The sequence below is a fragment of the Dreissena polymorpha genome, chromosome 13 (assembly GCF_020536995.1).
Source record: "Dreissena polymorpha isolate Duluth1 chromosome 13, UMN_Dpol_1.0, whole genome shotgun sequence".
NCBI lineage: Eukaryota > Metazoa > Mollusca > Bivalvia > Myida > Dreissenidae > Dreissena > Dreissena polymorpha.
In genome coordinates, this window is record NC_068367.1 from 13,643,575 (window position 1) to 13,661,458 (window position 17,884).

Below are 17,884 nucleotides of genomic sequence, written 5' to 3' on the forward strand. Positions count from 1 at the left end.
GTTTCCTTCTTCCTGTTAACAGAAAACAAGACGTAGGGTCGTCGTAGAATTTTCTGAAGTAAGATAAATGATACAATAAACATCAAGCATAAGCATTGATTTTTCTTCGCGTAATATTTTACAGCCCGTGTCTTTTTGATTGGGGATTAAGTGCAATAAACCATGAAATTAGGAAATATTTTAAAATTATTATTATTATTATTATAAATTACAATATACCAATTGTTAATACGTGCATTTTTAACTACGTTCTGAACTTAATATTATATAGTGCTAGGGAATTAAACTGCTGTATGATGAACGCAATAAACCAATTGAGTTTATTAAAAAAGTTTTGCTTATTTTTTTTGGAGATTTTGGCCAGATTTTTCGAAAAAATGTTACTTTTTGCCATTGGAAAACAGCCTTATTTACATTTTGCAATTTGGACACAGCCTGTAAGAGGCTGTAATTTTGGGGAAAAAACACTGATACGAAATATGTCGAATTTTTATTAATTCTAAATATCATAGTTATGATATTATACACTACTCGATGCATTACGTTTTTTAGTTTGGCACTGTCAAAATTAGAAATGAGAAGATTAAGTTTTGTAAAGTAAAAAATCCATAACTTCCTTATGAAAGAAAAATAAGAAATATGTAGTAAACATTTTGTATTTTAATATAAAAAAGTCAATCAAATCCCAGAAAAGTTGTTGAGGTCCAGAAAGTTTGTTTACTTTCGCACTAATGTTAAATTCATGTTTTGGGGCATAATAAACACCTTGGACTTAGCCATCAACAGTTTGAACTAGTAGATAGGAGGCTCGTACAATTTATATTATACTCGACATTTTTTGTCAGTTCAACGGCGACACACATTAGCATGTTAATGTTTGATATTTTAACTTAATCAATACCAACAAGTTTATTGCAGATTTTTACCAAACGTAAGCATACCGTCGACATTTCACATCCCGATGTAGATGCGGCTCAGATATAAAATTACTAAAATCATCTTTGATGTAATATGGATTGCGCCCACTCCTTCATGCAATATGCACGTGCGTACACTCCTTCATGAAATGTGCAAAATTGTCTATTCCTGTATGCAATAAATACGTCACCACATGACATTCGTGGATGCAATATGCAAGTGTATCTACCCCGAATATATTATGTGAATTCGCAGGCAAACAGATACACCATGTATACAGCTCTCTTCGGCCACATATTTCAGAGAACCTCATTACATGTATGAATATCGAGATAACAATATTTCTAAACCAAATACTAAATGCAGCTGATGAATCACTTAGCGTATATCTGTGATCGCATTTTAGTACGAAATGAAGCAATATTCTTATATATTCCACACCAGTTCAATGAGTTCAGGCAAATGAAAAGTTTCACATTTTAAATGTCACTGATGACAGAAAACCATATAATCACCAACCGAAACATAGAACTTCACTTCAGATACATTAAATAATAATAGAGTCCAGTCACGCGACATAAACGACTAAAATGTGTTACTCCCTGGCATACAGTCCAGTCACGCGACATAAACGACTAAAATGTGTTACTCCCTGGCATACAGTCCAGTCACGCGACATAAACGACTAAAATGTGTTACTCCCTGTCTTTTCACTATCATGTCATAGTGCCATCAATTTTGGTTTATTTTTTATTAACTATTATTTTGAAACAAAAATAGTGTTCTTGTTTGTGTTATGTATTATTAGTTAACCGGCTAATAAGCAGCGATTTGTTTTGTTTATGCATATGAATTGAACAAATAATATTATTGTGACCATTCTAATGCTTAAATTTTCTAATATATACATAGAACATACATACATGCAAATGATTCAAATTATTAAATTAAGACGCACCGAAGTCATTAGAATCTAGAATTATGTCGGTGACGTGTTCATAGAACTTTATTTATATTAAATGTACATTTGAGTAAGTTTGTGTACTTAAATTGTATCATTTATTAATTCATTCATCATACCTACCAGACGGGAATTATATTCAGTGCAATGTCAGTCCTTTGCACTAATTGATATCTCATGCACAGCAGATATCAGTGAAAAACATATATTGGTATACTATTCTCGATAAATTAAAATGTAACAAAATATGCTTGAAGCACACATCACCTCATGAATTGAAAATATTACAGCCAGACTACTTACCGTTCCCAGTAGAAAAAAAGTGAGACTGAACCAATAACAAAATAAAAAGCGAATAAGTTTAATAACCGCGACACTCAAATCAAATACATTGAAACCAGTGCATAAAGCATCAAACTGCCGACTTGATTGCTATCACATTCTGTCCTATATTTCTATTTAAAAAGGCGTATATCTAAACAAGGTTTAAAAAACGTTCAAAGTTTCTTTCCGTGTTGCTTGTTGATTGAATAGTGAGTTGATGTATGAGAAACTAGTCTTAATAAAGTTAGAAATAATGTCTACGGCCGATGGTAGTAGTAGTAGTAGTAGAAGTAGTACTAGTATTTGTTGTAGTAGTTGTAGTAGTAGTAGTAGTAGTAGTAGTAGTAGTAGTAGTAGTAATAATAATAGTAGTAGTAGTTACAAGTAGAAGTAGAAGCAGTAGTAGTAGTAGTAGTAGTAGTAGTAGTAGTTGTTGTTGTTGTTGTTTAAGTAACAGCAGCAGCAGTAGTAGTAGTTGTTTTTGTTGTTGTTATTGTCGTTTATGGTGTTGTTGTTGTTGTTGTTGTTGTAGTAGTAGTAGCAGCAGGAGCAGCAGTAGAAGTAGTTGTAGTAGTAGTAGCATCAGCAGCAGCAGCAGTAGTAGTAGTCGAAGTAGTAGTAGTAGTAGTAGTAGTAGTAGTAGTAGTAGTAGTAGTAGTAGTAGTAGAAGTAGTAGTAGTAGTAGTAGAAGTAGTAGTAGTAGTAGTAGAAGTAGTAGTACTATTAGTAGTAGTAGTAGTAGTAGTAGTAGTAGTAGTTGTTGTAGTAGTAGTAGTAGTAGTAGTAGTAGTAGAAGTAGTAGTAGTAGTAGTAGAAGTAGTAGTAGTAGTAGTAGAAGTAGTAGTACTAGTAGTAGTAGTAGTAGTAGTAGTAGTAGTAGTAGTAGTAGTAGTAGTAGTAGTAGTAGAAGTAGTAGTAGTAGTAGTAGAAGTAGTAGTACTAGTAGTAGTAGTAGTAGTAGTAGTAGTAGTAGTAGTTGTTGTAGTAGTAGTAGTAGTAGTAGTAGTAGAAGTAGTAGTAGTAGTAGTAGTAGTAGTAGTAGTAGTAGTAGTAGTAGGTAGTTGTAGTAGAAGTAATAATAGTAGTAGTAGTAACTAGTAGTAGTAGTAGGTAGTTGTAGTAGTAGAAGTAGTAGTAGTTGTTGTTATTGTAGAAGTAACAGCAGCAGCAGTAGCAGAAGTAGTAGTAGTTGTGTTTTTGTTGTTGTTATTGTCGTTGATGGTGTTGTTGTTGTTGTTGTTGTTGTTGTAGTAGTAGCAACAGTAGAAATAGTAGTAGAAGTAGCATCAGCAGTAGTAGTAGAAGTAGTAGTTGCTGTCGTTGTTTTAGTTTTGATGCTGTTGTAGTACAAGTAGTAGTAGCAGCAGCAGCAGTAGTAGTAGTAGTAGTAGTAGTAGTAGTAGTAGTAGTAGTAGTAGTAGTAGTAGTAGTAGTAGTAGTAGTAGTAGAAGTAGTAGTAGTAGTAGTAGTAGTAGTAGTAGTAGTAGTAGTAGTAGTAGTAGTAGTAATAATAATAATAGTAGTAGTAGTAGTAGTAGTAGTAGTAGTAGTAGTAGTAGTAGTAGTAGTAGTAGTAGTAGTACTTCTAGTAGTAGTAGTAGACGTAGTAGTAGTACTAGTAGTAGTAGTAGTAGTAGTAGGAGTAGTAGTAGTAGCAGAAGAAGTAGTAGTAGTAGTAGTAGTAGTAGTAGTAGTAGTAGTAGTAGTAGTAGTAGTAGTAGTAGTAGTAGTAGTAGTAGTAGTAGTAGAAGTAGTATTAGTAGTAGTAGAAGTAGTAGTAGTAGTAGTAGAAGTAGTAGTAGTAGTAGTAGTAGTAGTAGTAGTAGTAGTAGTAGTAGAAGTAGTAGTAGTAGTGGTAGTAGTAGTAGTGGTAGTAGCAGCAGCAGCAGCAGCAACAGCAGCAGCAGTAGCAGTAGCAGTAGTAGTAGTAGTAGTAGTAGTAGTAGTAGTAGTAGTAGTAGTAGTAGTTGTTGTAGTAGAAGGTGTAGTAGTTGTTATTATAGTAGTCGTCGTAATAGAAGTGGTAGTAGTAACAGTAGCAGTAGCTTAAGCAATAGCAGCATCAGAATCAGCAGTAGTTGCAGTCCACATTATCAACAGCAACATCAGTAGAAATCCGCAGCAGCAGCAATAGCTGTAGCATCAGCTGTAGTCGTAGCAGCAGGACTGGCAGAAGAAGCAGTCTGCATCAGCAGCAACATTAATAGCAGAAGCATCAGCAGAAATAGCAATAGTAACAACAACAGTAGCAGCACGCAAAAGAAGCATTAGCAGCAATATCATAAATAGAAGCAGAAACAGCAACAGTAGCAGTAGCAGCATTAACAAAAGCAGTAGCAGCAGTAAAAGAACAGAACAGAACAGAACAGACAGTTTATTAAGACTTATACATAAGTACATCGTCTTTAATGCATATAATTATAAATAAAGTAATGTCACGTATCCTTATACTATAGTAGGTAACCAAATCAATATAATGATGTATATATGTTAGTAAGTAAAATGACATTTCAGAACTAAATTCAATGAAATGACATTTCTAAACAAAATAAGAACAGAGATAAACAACGATTTTGACAAGGAGAAACATAATAATGTTAAAGGCAGTAAGGACAATGTATTACAAATACTATCAGTGACTGCAAAGTGATACATACACTTCTTTGAAGAAAGTCAAACTATAATTCAGTGGTATTATTTAAAATAGCATTTCGTACAGATAATGCTTCCTTAACATATTTACACACGTTAAATATTTCAAATTTACAAGTTGATGTTAATAAACTATGGAACTTAACAACCGATGGATTCACGAAATAAAAACGTTTAATGAATTTTTGCCGTAGAAAACGGTAACATGAACAAACACAAATAAAATGGAATTCATCCTCTATATCTCGTTGATTACAACAAAGGCAATAACGTTCTTCACGGGGGATATTGTTGCGTGAGTATCTTCCTGTCTGAATTCTCAATGGATGGGCGGAAGCCCTTAATTTCACAAAGTATAAACGTAGACTCTTGGGTAATAAATCTAAATAGTTTTCATATTCAAGAGTAGTTTTAAACATTCTATACATATCTAGAGTAGAAACTCTATTCATATCACCAAACCATTCTTGCTTAAAGGTATCAATAATTCTGCATTTAAATTCACAAACAAAAGCATGACTATTAGTTATATTTGCTGCTTCAAAAACATAGGAAAATCCGTAATCGTTTAACAATTGTTTAACATTTGCAACCCAATTGTTGCATCCCTTATTACAATCATTTAATGCTTGAATATACACAGTTTGTATTATAATATTTTTACTGTTAATAATTTTTAACCAATACTTAACAATGCGTACGTATCTATTTACATATAATGGATATCTGCCTAGCTCACCATAAACTGTAGCGTTACATGTGCTTATTTTCACATTTAACAATCTCTTGCAAAATTTTAAATGAATGCGTTCGATCTCTTTTGATTTATTGAAACCCCATATTTCAGAGGCATAACAACAAATAGATCCAACAAAAGAATCAAACAACTGGCAAAATAATTTCGGTTTAAGATCATACTGCTTACATTTATAGAGTAAAATATTCATAGCCTTAAGGGCTTTTCCAACCAAATGTTCTTGATTTAAAGTGAAACTACCAGTGTAATTTAAAACAGTGCCGAGATAATTAAAATTATCTACGATTTCTATATCTTGGCCATTATATGTCCATTTTTCATCATTTCGAATTTTACCCCTTTTACGAAAAATCATTATTTTTGTTTTTGAAGTATTCACATTAAGCCCCCATGTATTACAATAGACATATAGGTTATCTAAGTGGTTCTGTACTTCTTCTTCAGCATCACTAGTAACAGAAGAAGCAGTAGCAGAATCAGTAGTAGCAATAGTAGCAAGAGCATCAGAATTATCAGCAATAGTAGACGCAGAAGAAGAAGAAACAGCAAAAGCAGTAGATGCAGCAGAAGCAGCAACATCAGTCACATGAGCATAATCAGCAGTAGTAGCAGAATTTTTAGCAAAAGCAATAGCAGAAGCAGATGCAGATTCATTTGTATAAGCAGAAGCAGTGGCAAAAGCATTATCAGCAGTTCGCAGCGGAAGTAACAGCAGCAACAGCAGTTTATATAAGCAGTAGCAGCAGCAGTATCATTAGTGGCAGCTGTTGCAGCAGCAGTAGCACTAGAAGTTACAAAAGCAGCAGCAGTCCGCAGTAGCATGAGCAGCAGCATCAGAATCAGCAGGAGTTTTTCGCAGCAGTAGCTGGAGCAGCAGTAATCATTAGCAGCAGCAGCATCAGAAATAGTTGTAATAGTAGCAGAAGTATAGTTTAGTGAATTGAAGATTTTTTCAGAACAGTTTTACTATAAATAAAAACATCAAAACAGCTTTTTACTGGAAAAGTAGAGCGCATTAAATGGCATCAGCTCTGATTCATATAAAAAGAAGTTCACTTGAAATATGTATCTGTTGATCGATCAATGCCATGATGCCATATATGTTGCCATTGGTAACGGATTTTAAGTATTAATGGAGTTCGATAGAACACCACAAACGCGGCATTATCATTCATTAATTGATGAGTACCGAGACGTTTGCATAATCAATGAAGCCCGTCTGTATATGTAAGCTCTTTCTATATTGGAAATCAATCTAAGTTTGTGTTTCTATTATGTATAAGACACGTGTTTGTGTCGTTAAACAATCCAGACGCACATTGCCAAGCAATTTCGTGGATTGCTTGTAATTTGTAATGTCATCTTTTTGTATTTTGCATTCTAAATAATTCGAGTGCACAATGAATACATTAATTTGTCTACGTCGCTGTTTTTATAAGTTGTCAAGTTTACTGTTGTTAGTATAATGGGTTTTTGAATTTTCCCATTAATCGAAATCGATTTAAAGCTGCTTAGAGGGCATGTTCATCGGCATCACAAGACAATTCGCGTCAAATGTCGCGTTCATATGATCTGTTTGTAGCGATTTATGCGAATAATACCGGGGTCGTTACGACGTCGCGTTATTGTATTAGTAGTGGGGTCATATGGTGAAATGACTGTTCACTTTTTGATAAAAGCAACAAACTTGGCACATTTGTAGATTTAAGTATTTTATACAATTTTAGCTATGGACCCATCTCCAATTTTCAAGATGGCCGCCATTTTCAAGATGGCCGCCTAAATTTAGGAAATTACATTTTACTGCCATATTTGATTAAAATATTCTGTTTATGGCACTGAAATTAGCTGTTTTATGTTATTAATTAATTAACATATGTTTCTGCATGAAAAAAATGAATCAAATATTGCATAAAAGTCAAAATGGCTTCCAAAATGGCCGCCTAAAGTTAAAAAAATAGGATTTTCCTACTCAAATCTATAATTTCAATACTCATTGAACGTATGCTATGTAAGCAAGTGTTTTTCTTATTTTTGTATTTACAGATATCTCATTTGTATAATATTCTCAACATATTGTGTCAGTCCTTAAATAAAGAAATAACAGCATTCAACGAGTTCACCCTTCCAGACCTTAAAGCTGCCTTAAAATCTAACCGCGGTCACATTCTCCACCACATATGGTGCTTGTATTCAGTGAAATTGTTCACTTTTTGATAAAAGCAACACACTCATTGATAGTTTAAAGTATTTAAGACAAAAATAGGCTATGGACCCAATTCATATTTTTCAAAATGGCCGCCAACCTTAAACCTCAAAAAAAGGAGAAAATATCGAGGTGCTGATTTTTTGTTGCGATCTTTTACAAATCAAATGAAATATTACAATACTTTATTACTAATTATGCTGATAATAAAAAATCTTTGCAAGAAAAACATTTATTATAAGTATTTTGTTAATTTTGTACTTTTTGTAAGGTCAAAAGGTCTTTTTTTGGGGAGGGGGGGGGTGGGAATTTATGCTTTTTTGGCAAATATTAATTTACTTTAATAATAAATAAATCCATAAAGCCGATTATCATGGTCCGGGAGCCCACTGGTGTTTATTGCAAGTTTTGAGGCCAAGAATGCTTGTGTATATTTGAAAAGAGAATTTTATATCCTTCCAGACCACCCATTTCTTAAGTGTCACAGCCGTGCATAATCTATGATTTGTTTGGGTAAAATCACTCAAAATCGAAAATTTTCGCTCTGATTTCTGGAATTATTAAATAAATAGACAGTTTCAGTCATGGGAATTCAACCAGGGTTTCAGTTTTGGGGTATTAAATAGGTATCAGAAACCTTTCTGATAATTCATTAAAAAAAATTCCATATATTTTGTTTAAGGGAAAAACCACCAAATTTCGCATTTTATTTTTGCAAATTTTCCAATATTTCAAATTTTAATTTATTTGTCTAATCAGTGTTTTAAAAACACACATATGGCCTCCATGTTTCATTCCAACAACTACTTGTTTATCAACATCTATTAGTGATTTTGGGTGGAAATGAAAACCGCACAAATAAATCAGGTGAAATGACTCAAAAAGCAAGAAAATGTAAAAAAGTTAGTGGTTTTAAACCTACAAGTACACTGTACTCATTGGAATGTTTTGTTTTTTAGCTATGTTATTCTCATATGTACTAAGACGAACAGTTTTTATTATTATCGTGACCACATGTTTTATAAATCTAACTATATCAAACTATTCCAGAAATCAGCAGTTTTGTGTTTGATTTCGTATATTGTTCCTGAAATCTCACTAAAAGTCGTCATTCAAAAATTTTCATGTTTCAATTAAATCAGGAGGACCCTTTTGTGTGTTTTAATACAATAGTTGGTCTACTATTTTGAAAATCATTTCAGTTGAGTAAAAATTCGAGGAACTAAAATCTGAAAAATGGACTAAACAGCTAAAATAGTTAAAGGTTAGTGGTTTTAAACCTACATAAACTGTAACAAATAGTGGTTTTGAGTCTTTTGACTTATAATAACACTGCGGTCATTTCATTGTTTGTTTAGAGTGATCTTATTTGCATTGTTTGTTTAGAGTGATCTTATATGCAATTGTATATATGCGAACAATATTTGATTATTATAATGATCACATGTCTTATAAATCTTATTAAATCAAAGTATTCCAGAAATCAGCAGTTTTGTGTGTGATTTTATTCATTTCCACCCAACATCACTTATAGATGTTGATAAAAAAGTCGTTGTTGGAATGAAACAAGGAGGCCATATGTGTGTTTTAAAACACTAATTAGACAAATATTTTGGAAATTGTTTACTTGGTAAAAGAATTCGCGGAATTAAAATGTGAAAAATAGGCAAATTTGCAAAAATAAATGCGAAATTTGGTGGTTTTTCCCTTTAAAAAAATACATGGAAATTTTTTTTCTTCTGAATTATAAGAAAGGTTTCTGATACCTTTTTAATACCCCAAAACAGAGATCCTGGATGAATTCCCATGACTGAAAATGACTATTTATTTAATTATTACAGAAATCAAAGGGAAAACTTTCGATTTTGAGTGATTTTACCCAAACAAATCATAGATTATGCACGGCTGTGACACTTAAGAAATGGGTTTTCTGGAAGGATATAAAATTCTCTTTTCAAATATACACATAAATTCTTTGCCTCAAAACTTGCAATAAACACCAGTAGCCTGACCATGATAATCTGTTTTATGGATCTATTTATTATAAAAGTAAATTAATATTTGCCAAAAAAGCATATTTTTTCCCCCAAAAAAGACCTTTTGACCTTACAAAAAGTACAAAATTAACAAAATACTTATAATAAATGTTTTTCTTGCAAAGATTTTTTATTATCAGCATGATTAATAATAAAGTATTGTAATATTTCATTTGATTTGTAAAAGATCGCCAATTTGAAAAATATGAATTGGGTCCATAGCCTATTTTGTCTTAAATACTTTAAACTACCAATGAGCAAAGTGTGTTGCTTTTATCAAAAAGTATAGGGGATCTTGTGAAAACCTGATTCCGTTATGAACATTTTATATAGAGATACATACTTTCCAACGTTTTCAGTGGAACAGCTAGAATGTCGTTTACATCTTTCTACCATAAATGAATAGCATGGAATGGTTGTATCGTTTTCTTTGTACTTATGAATATTTCAAATATTGAACTACCGCGTATTTTTTATTACATTAAATTACAGTTTCTAAAATCAAAACTGGTTAGTTTTATATTTAATTTGAATATTATGTAATTAATACTGTGGCGATATGCTTAAATAATTATAATATAATACAATAAAGATAATAATGGTTTTAAAAAAAAATTCACCAACCCTTATGGCGAAATTAACACAAGCAATTAAACTTGGTTCTGTTTAAAAATAATGCTTGTCAATTTTTTTGTCAAAGCAGTTTTGTCTACAAAAATGGAGAAGGCGATACACATTATTAATGCTTTTTATTGTAAAGTCGTGCATTTTAAATACACAATGGATATCCGTATTAAATGCCTGAAAAACAAACACATATTTCCTTTTGTTATATGAACAGAATGTAATAGAACAAAGTTCAGTATAAAAAGTCCGATATATAGATTTAACAGATAAACAACTTTTAAGCATGACTGCGAAAAAGCAAATGCCAAATGAACAGTACGTTGCGTAGTGATACTTATTTATTGATTCCTTGATTGTTTTATATCCGTACTTATTGGTCTTATTTAAAAACAAACACACATAAAATACTGGCCCACAACAAACGGATTGCATAATTATAATATATGTCATATTTTGAAATTGATCGTTGCTTGCTTTGATGAAATATTTGGAACTAAATGTGTCTTGTTCTGTGGAAATTGGGCTAAATGCATGTGGGTAAAGTGTCGTCCCAGATTAGCATGTGCAGTCCGCACAGGCTAATCAGGGTCGACACTTTCCGCCTAAACTTGATTTTCGGTGAGGAGCAACTTCTTTGAAATTAAAAAATACCATGAAAGCGGAAAGTGTCGTTCATGATTAGCCTGTGTGGACTGCACAGGCTTATCTGGGACGACACTTTACGCACATGCATTATGCCCAGTTTTCTCAGAACGCGACCCAAATGTTTCCAGAACCTAAATGAGGATATTGATGGCAGAACGACTCGGTCCCGATATCTCGACGATTCTCAAGTATGCCGTAAAGAGAATAATATTTAGTTATGATCTTAATTTCATACTGTAAACAGTGTCAAGTATTAATTTTCCATTGACAAATGGCATAATTTATGACCATTATGTGTCATATAATCATGAAATTATAAATGTGGATTGTTAACATTTATGTTAAACACTTATTTGTATATATTAATATTTAAAAAAAAACGCTTAAGTAATCGAGGACAAGTATTCCCATCCTTTTTTATCTTACTTACTAGTTGGAAAGCCTGGCTCTTCATGACCGTATTATTACAGCATTTATTTTGCACATCGCATCCACTTATACATTCACATGGCTGCTAGTGAAAATTAGAAAGGTCAATTTTAACAGAAAACCTCTACAATCTTCACATTAGACCATCATGCGAAAAATAATTGCGACAAGCATATCTCAAGACCTGCTCGCGCATTCAGGCAATCTGCGCAGGCTGGTGTGAAGCTCCGCCGGCCGAATATGTTATAAGACCCATTTTCGCATGACGCGGTTCGCACCCGTTTTTGTATACATGTATGCAATAAACGTATGTTCGTCTGTGCTCAATCTGTTTCGTATTCATCACTTTATTAACATTTATAAATTTATAAATACTACAAATCGGAGTTTACCCATCAATCGTGTTTGGATGTCTATTGCACAATTTATCAAATATCAACAATTATATTGAACATCAACAACAAAAAAAGCATGATTTCAAAGCTATCACAAAATACAATGTATAATCAATATATCTGCACCCATGTGTGTTATTTAACACTACTTCTAAATGATCGCAGATTCATTCCAGAGTTATCGATCGATGCATCGATACATTAAACATAACTGCTACGATCCTCAACTCTGGAAAGAGATTGCAAAACTAATCATTTTTTTTTACAAACACCTAACAAGCCTAAACTGGTAGCGACAACAAAATGGCTGACACAAGTACAATACATCGAGAGCCTGAACGCGGTTACGTTGTAGTTTTTGCATTTTACGTTATTTAATGGAGCCATAAAAACGAATATGATTGTGTGAGCGTCGAAAATCAATAGTTTTCCGCTCTACGGTTACTTCCCCTTAACTTCGCGGATCCTTTGGTACCGTACAATCCATTATGACATTGAATAATTGTTTTCTTCAAGTTAAAGTATTGTTTTTACTGGCATTGTATTATTTGCACTAAATTGAAGTTAATAATAATGTCACATCTTATGTATTTTGATAAAATATACAAGATGGCATGAATATCATTGAACCGGAATGGATACCGTTTAAACGTACATCACGTGGCCTTTCCATGATCCCCGGGAAATGTCGGTGGTGACGATACTTGTATTGAACTGTGCTCAAAACGAGTAATAATTTTCGAAATTATTTGTCTTTGATCATGAATGTCGTTCGCCTTGTAAACTGACAAAGTTAAATCTTCTTACCAGCGCATGTGGATATTGGTCAAAACCTCCTATCCAGTTATTATAAGTTCATGCAAAACAGGATGCGCTCTTTCATTTTATAAAATAAAGCGGTAATGTCCGCAACATGTCTTTAATGCCAATGAGTCCGCGCAATTTTCGTGTCCGCAAAAGCCGACAATGAGAATTCAAATAAAATGCGCATTATCACTTCAAAAACATGCTCTGGTCGTCAAAAGCCTGAACTAGTTAGATTAAACACACACCTCTCTAATATCAACTAGTCTAAGATGTATGTCCCGGTCTGCATTAAGATATTAGCGGTGAGTACCGCTTCAGTTCTGTAAATACTTCGGTGAAAAAGCTCGGATCGCTATTGATCTTCAACATGCTAGAGCTGTGTGCGTTAATAATCAGTAAACACCGGTCCCAAAATTTGTCTCTATCATCTTCAACTAGAAACGGTTTCAGCGGGTAGCTAATTTCGTTTCCCATGTAGCTGTACGAAAGGTACAGGCAGGTCAAGACGATCGCTTGCAGCTCGAGTTCGTCACTCATTTCCGGTGTAACCATATCGCGTACGAGCATAAAGACGAACACGACATTGGCCGGGTTGATAAAAGCGACGTCTTGCCAACCTTGCAGGAGCAGCGATCGGTCAACGGTCCGGAGCCACACAATTGCGTCCATGCCCTCGAAATGGCGCATCTTCTTACATCGACGGTACAGAAACTCCCCCAAACACTTCAACAACTCGGATGTAGACGCTTGGATGACGGTCTTCCGGGGACTCGTGCCTTTGTTGACCTTTTGAACCAGTTCAACTTCAGGTTTCTGGTCGCCGGTGATTTTATGATTGTTGTTTATGTTGTTTTTCAGGTTTACATCATTTTTGCTCTTTATATTATTGTTGTTTTCGACGTGGTTTTGAAGTGGTGCGTCCGGAGCCTTAAGGTTGTAGCAAGACGCAGATTTCTGAACGTTCTTGTTGATGTTAATGTTTTCAATGTTACAATTATTGTCAACCTTTCCCGTGAGTATCCCGACAGTGGAGTGTCGGTTAAAGATGTTCTTGTCTTTCTTTTTGTTGCCATTTACGGTGAATTTCTTCCAGCTTAGTCCGCTGAGGAAAATCGAGTGCTGTTTCACTCGCTTGTCTTTGGAGTCCCATACTCCTACTTTAGAGTGGTTGTTGTTGTTTAATAATTCGTAATTGAAATTGTTCAAGTTTATTTCCTCATAAAGAGGCTTCCGGGGCCGCGGCGAAAACGACAAAACCGTACCCATGGTGAAGCTAAAGCTTTACCAGTAGTTTAACTTTCTAGGATCCGCAAACTGACTGCAACTATTCGATTCCAGTACGCATTTACGTGTCCATCATTTTAAGTGTGTTCTTCATGAACATTATTGATCTCTAGCAGAGAATATAAATACCGGAGAAAAACTGTCGCGAAATCCACTTTTCAACACTTATATAATAATAACACAATCGAACTTCAAAATGGCACTTTGTTCTCATAGGTTTATTTATTATAGTATAAATTATACTAAATTGATTGTATTGAATAGTTAATTTTGAAGCAAACTAGTTCCACAAGCAATGGTCGTCTACTTCTATGTTAATACTTCTATTGGAATTTCTCCGCGGCGGTCGATCAATTTATTTCCTTATACAGGCATACAGTATCCGGGAACTATATGACGTCATGCACATGACGGGTGATTCATCCAATAGAATGACTGTCGGTTGATCTTGCAGTCTGACAGAATGAGCGTGTATTGAACATCGCTTCCAAAACGAAAATCGATTACTAGCTTGAGTTTATTGGGTGTTGTTCACGATTAAGGAACAACTGTAACATTTGTAGCATTTTACAAAATACAGTGTTTTATGAGCTACTTTAAAGAAACAAGCCAAGCGAGTAATATGCATCTCTGCGCAAAACTATTAAAATATTGTTGACTTTACTGAATCTAAACACTTGCGAAATAAATCCCTTCATAACCGATATTTGTAAACATGACAAAAAATCTTGCAACTCGTATTCAAACAGTATCAAAAATGAAAATAATAATAATAATAATTATTATTATTATAATAATAATTATAATAATAATGTGTTCCAAGACATTTACAACACGAATACATGTATAGCCTTTATTCTGTTTCGGGAATGTTTATATGTAGTTGCTATTGGTGATGTATTTTGTAATTGGAAATCGAGTGCTGGTCTGGTACCCAGCTTCTATTGTAAACAAATAGTCTTTGTATACAAAGGGGCAGGTAATCCAGACTAATCGAGTGCTAGATTATCGGTTTTCATTTCGTTATTTGAATTACTTAAAGGGGCCTTTTCACAGATTTTGCCATTTTTTTTAACTTATTCATTAAATGCTTTATATTGATAAATGTAAACATTGGATCGTAAAAGCTCCAGTAAAAAATCAAGAAAAAAAAATAAAAAAGGAAAAGAACATTGCCCGGAGCAGGTTTGGAACCAGTGACCCCTGGAGTCCTGCCAGAGTCCTGAAGTAAAAACGCTCTAGCCTACTGAGCTATTCCGCCGAGTACACATTCGTGACGTATTTTATACCTTATATAAGCAATCTTTGTAGTTTCACAAAATTTAACGACAAAAACAGAACTCTCCAAATTATTCAATCGTTTCGCGTTGCAACGCTTTATAATTTTTAGGTTTTAAAATTATCAAAAGATGCATATAATGGCTATATTAGAGCATGGTTAATGTTCAGTATTACTGTTTCCTTATAAATATCATAACTAAAACGAAAACTTACGAATCTGAAACAACTTTTTTCAATTTTGTCAATTTACCAAAGCGTGAAAAGATCCCTTTAAGGGACTGATTTTTTACGCACTCTGCATTGGCCTTTCAGCTAAACGCAAAATCTTATATGCATAACACATGTCAGCATACATACGTTAATAGACAAACACGCTATTTTAAACCCTTTATTTTTTTGTTATAAATGGTCCGTACTTTCTTATAAAAATATTCGTTCGAAGTATGGCATTCAATATCGCTTACATGCATTTTTGAAATATGATTGATCAAAAGTTCAAAACAAATAAGTGTTTGCTAAAATGTCAAGAACCGCCTTTCTTTATGTGATAACACCCAATTAATTTCAAACAGAAACGCCATCAAGCAAGACCCCCTTACCCGCCCCCTCCCCTCCAACCCTTACCCGCCCCCTCCCCTCCAAGCCTTACCCGCCCCCTCCACTCCAACCCTTACCCGCCCTCTCCCCTCCAACCCTTACCCGCCCCCTCCCCTCCAACCCTTACCCGCCCCCCTCCCCTCCAACCCTTACCCGTCCCCTCCCCTCCAACCCTTACCCGCCCCCTCCCCTCCAACCCTGACCCGCCCCCTCCCCTCCAATCGTTCTTCCACGCCGCCACAGCATCAACCAACACTTGGACGACGACTTCGACTTTGACTTACTGTCAGTTTAGCTCAGTGGTTGATACATGCGCGTCTCACCTTAGCAATCCGTGCTCAATGCCCGTTACTGTTGCATGCGAGTTTGGTTGGTGGTCGGATAAGTAGGGGTTTCTCCGGCTCCATCCAACACACACAAGGACGTCCACATGTAATGCCTTTTAGCAAAACATAATATCCGACTGTATTTCAAAATGAGGCCAACTTTCGTGATACTATTATACTAATAAAGTAGAGAGCTTGGGCACAGTACGGGCCTGAGCATAGCTACGACTATGACAGACCAACTTGTTTACAAGCCTTTAACGACTCGAATCGATTACCGACTGTCATGCAGTGCTATGGAAGCAATGTCTTTCAGGCGCTTTCTGTGTTTTCTGAGCAATATATCATGCCAAACATTGCAGCCAGTATCGATCCAAGAATGTTCACAGCAGCTTCTTCTTGATGCAGGAATAATGCACATAAAGAGGCAGCCAATAGATCGTATAGTTTTTAATCCGTACACATCGTATTATTTAATATAGGGCCTAGAATGCGTGTTAAAATCGTTAGTTACAACCATTCAATAAGTTAAATACCACTATAATTTAATACACAGTGAATTCGAATGATTCGAATTACGTTTCAGAAAATTTTGAGTTGATGGTAGAAAAATAATTTGGCATAATTTTTAATAACATTTGCATGAGTGGTGCAACAATAAGTATATAATAACTTCTTTTTATTATTAGATTAATGCTTGATTGTGTGGTCTCGTTGATGCGAAAAAGAACATTTGTTTTATGTTTTAGTATGATTGGTTCAAGTTAAAACAATCGTCTGTTTCCTTTCGTTGTATTTAACTGATCATGAGTCAGACATGCATGGGTCAGATATTCTCCCAGGACAGGCTTAGAAGATATAAACTGGTCACATTAACATAGAAGTTCCTTTTATACTCGTTCACGAAGAATTGCCGTATCAAAAATGTTATGAAAAATCGCAATACAATGATCCGTGTTTGGGATTCGAGCCTAAGTGCCCCGAAATGAAAGTCCAGCAAAGTAAGACGCGAACATTGTGGAGTTTGTTAAAAAAATGACTTATTGAACTGAAAAAAACAACTCTGTCAAATATGTGCATCCTTGAATTGTTACATATAGGTAACTAAGACATGCTTTGGATTGTTATTGGAAACAGATGGTGATCATTTCAACGATCAATTAATTGAAATTGATTGCTTTGTTGAACACACATTAGTTACATGTAACGAAAGGCATTTCATTATTTATATTGACTTCTTTTAGTTCATCTGCACATTTAATAAAATATCAGTATGCATTTAATCATGAGAATACAATATTAAATTAAACTTGAAAAGACTTGTTTGCTTCTTTTACTGTAAAAATATAAAAGATGTCGAACAATTCTAGCAAAACATCTAAGTGTCTGCTCTTCCTTTGTATAAAATATAAATTTACATTATTTCACCATTCCAGAATATGACATTTTAACTTCAAACATTTTTAAACATGAAGTTTTTATTTAACAAGTCAAAATGTTTTGTATTAATTCTTTATGTTCATCTCCAGCTGTTTGTAACGAGATCTCTTCAGTAGAAGAAACATTAATTACTCCTTGACTGAAACAGTCATTTAAGAAAACCAGGAGTAAAGCTTAAAACCCTTCTGGTTCAAAGTCC

At 34.2% G+C, this 17,884-nt stretch overlaps 2 protein-coding genes across 7 annotated transcripts in view; one reads left to right on the forward strand and one right to left on the reverse strand.

The window, feature by feature from the left end:
• The window catches only part of LOC127855831 (glycine--tRNA ligase-like), a 254,818-nt gene that overhangs the window by 59,505 nt on the left and 177,429 nt on the right, over positions 1-17,884 (forward strand). The gene's annotated exons all lie outside the window — the stretch shown is intronic.
• Positions 10,650-14,340, reverse strand: LOC127855842 (cyclin-dependent kinase 5 activator 1-like). The gene has a single exon (XM_052391727.1). The coding sequence runs from the start codon at positions 14,021-14,023 to the stop codon at positions 13,046-13,048; it is 978 nt and encodes a 325-aa protein (XP_052247687.1). The 5' UTR covers positions 14,024-14,340; the 3' UTR covers positions 10,650-13,045.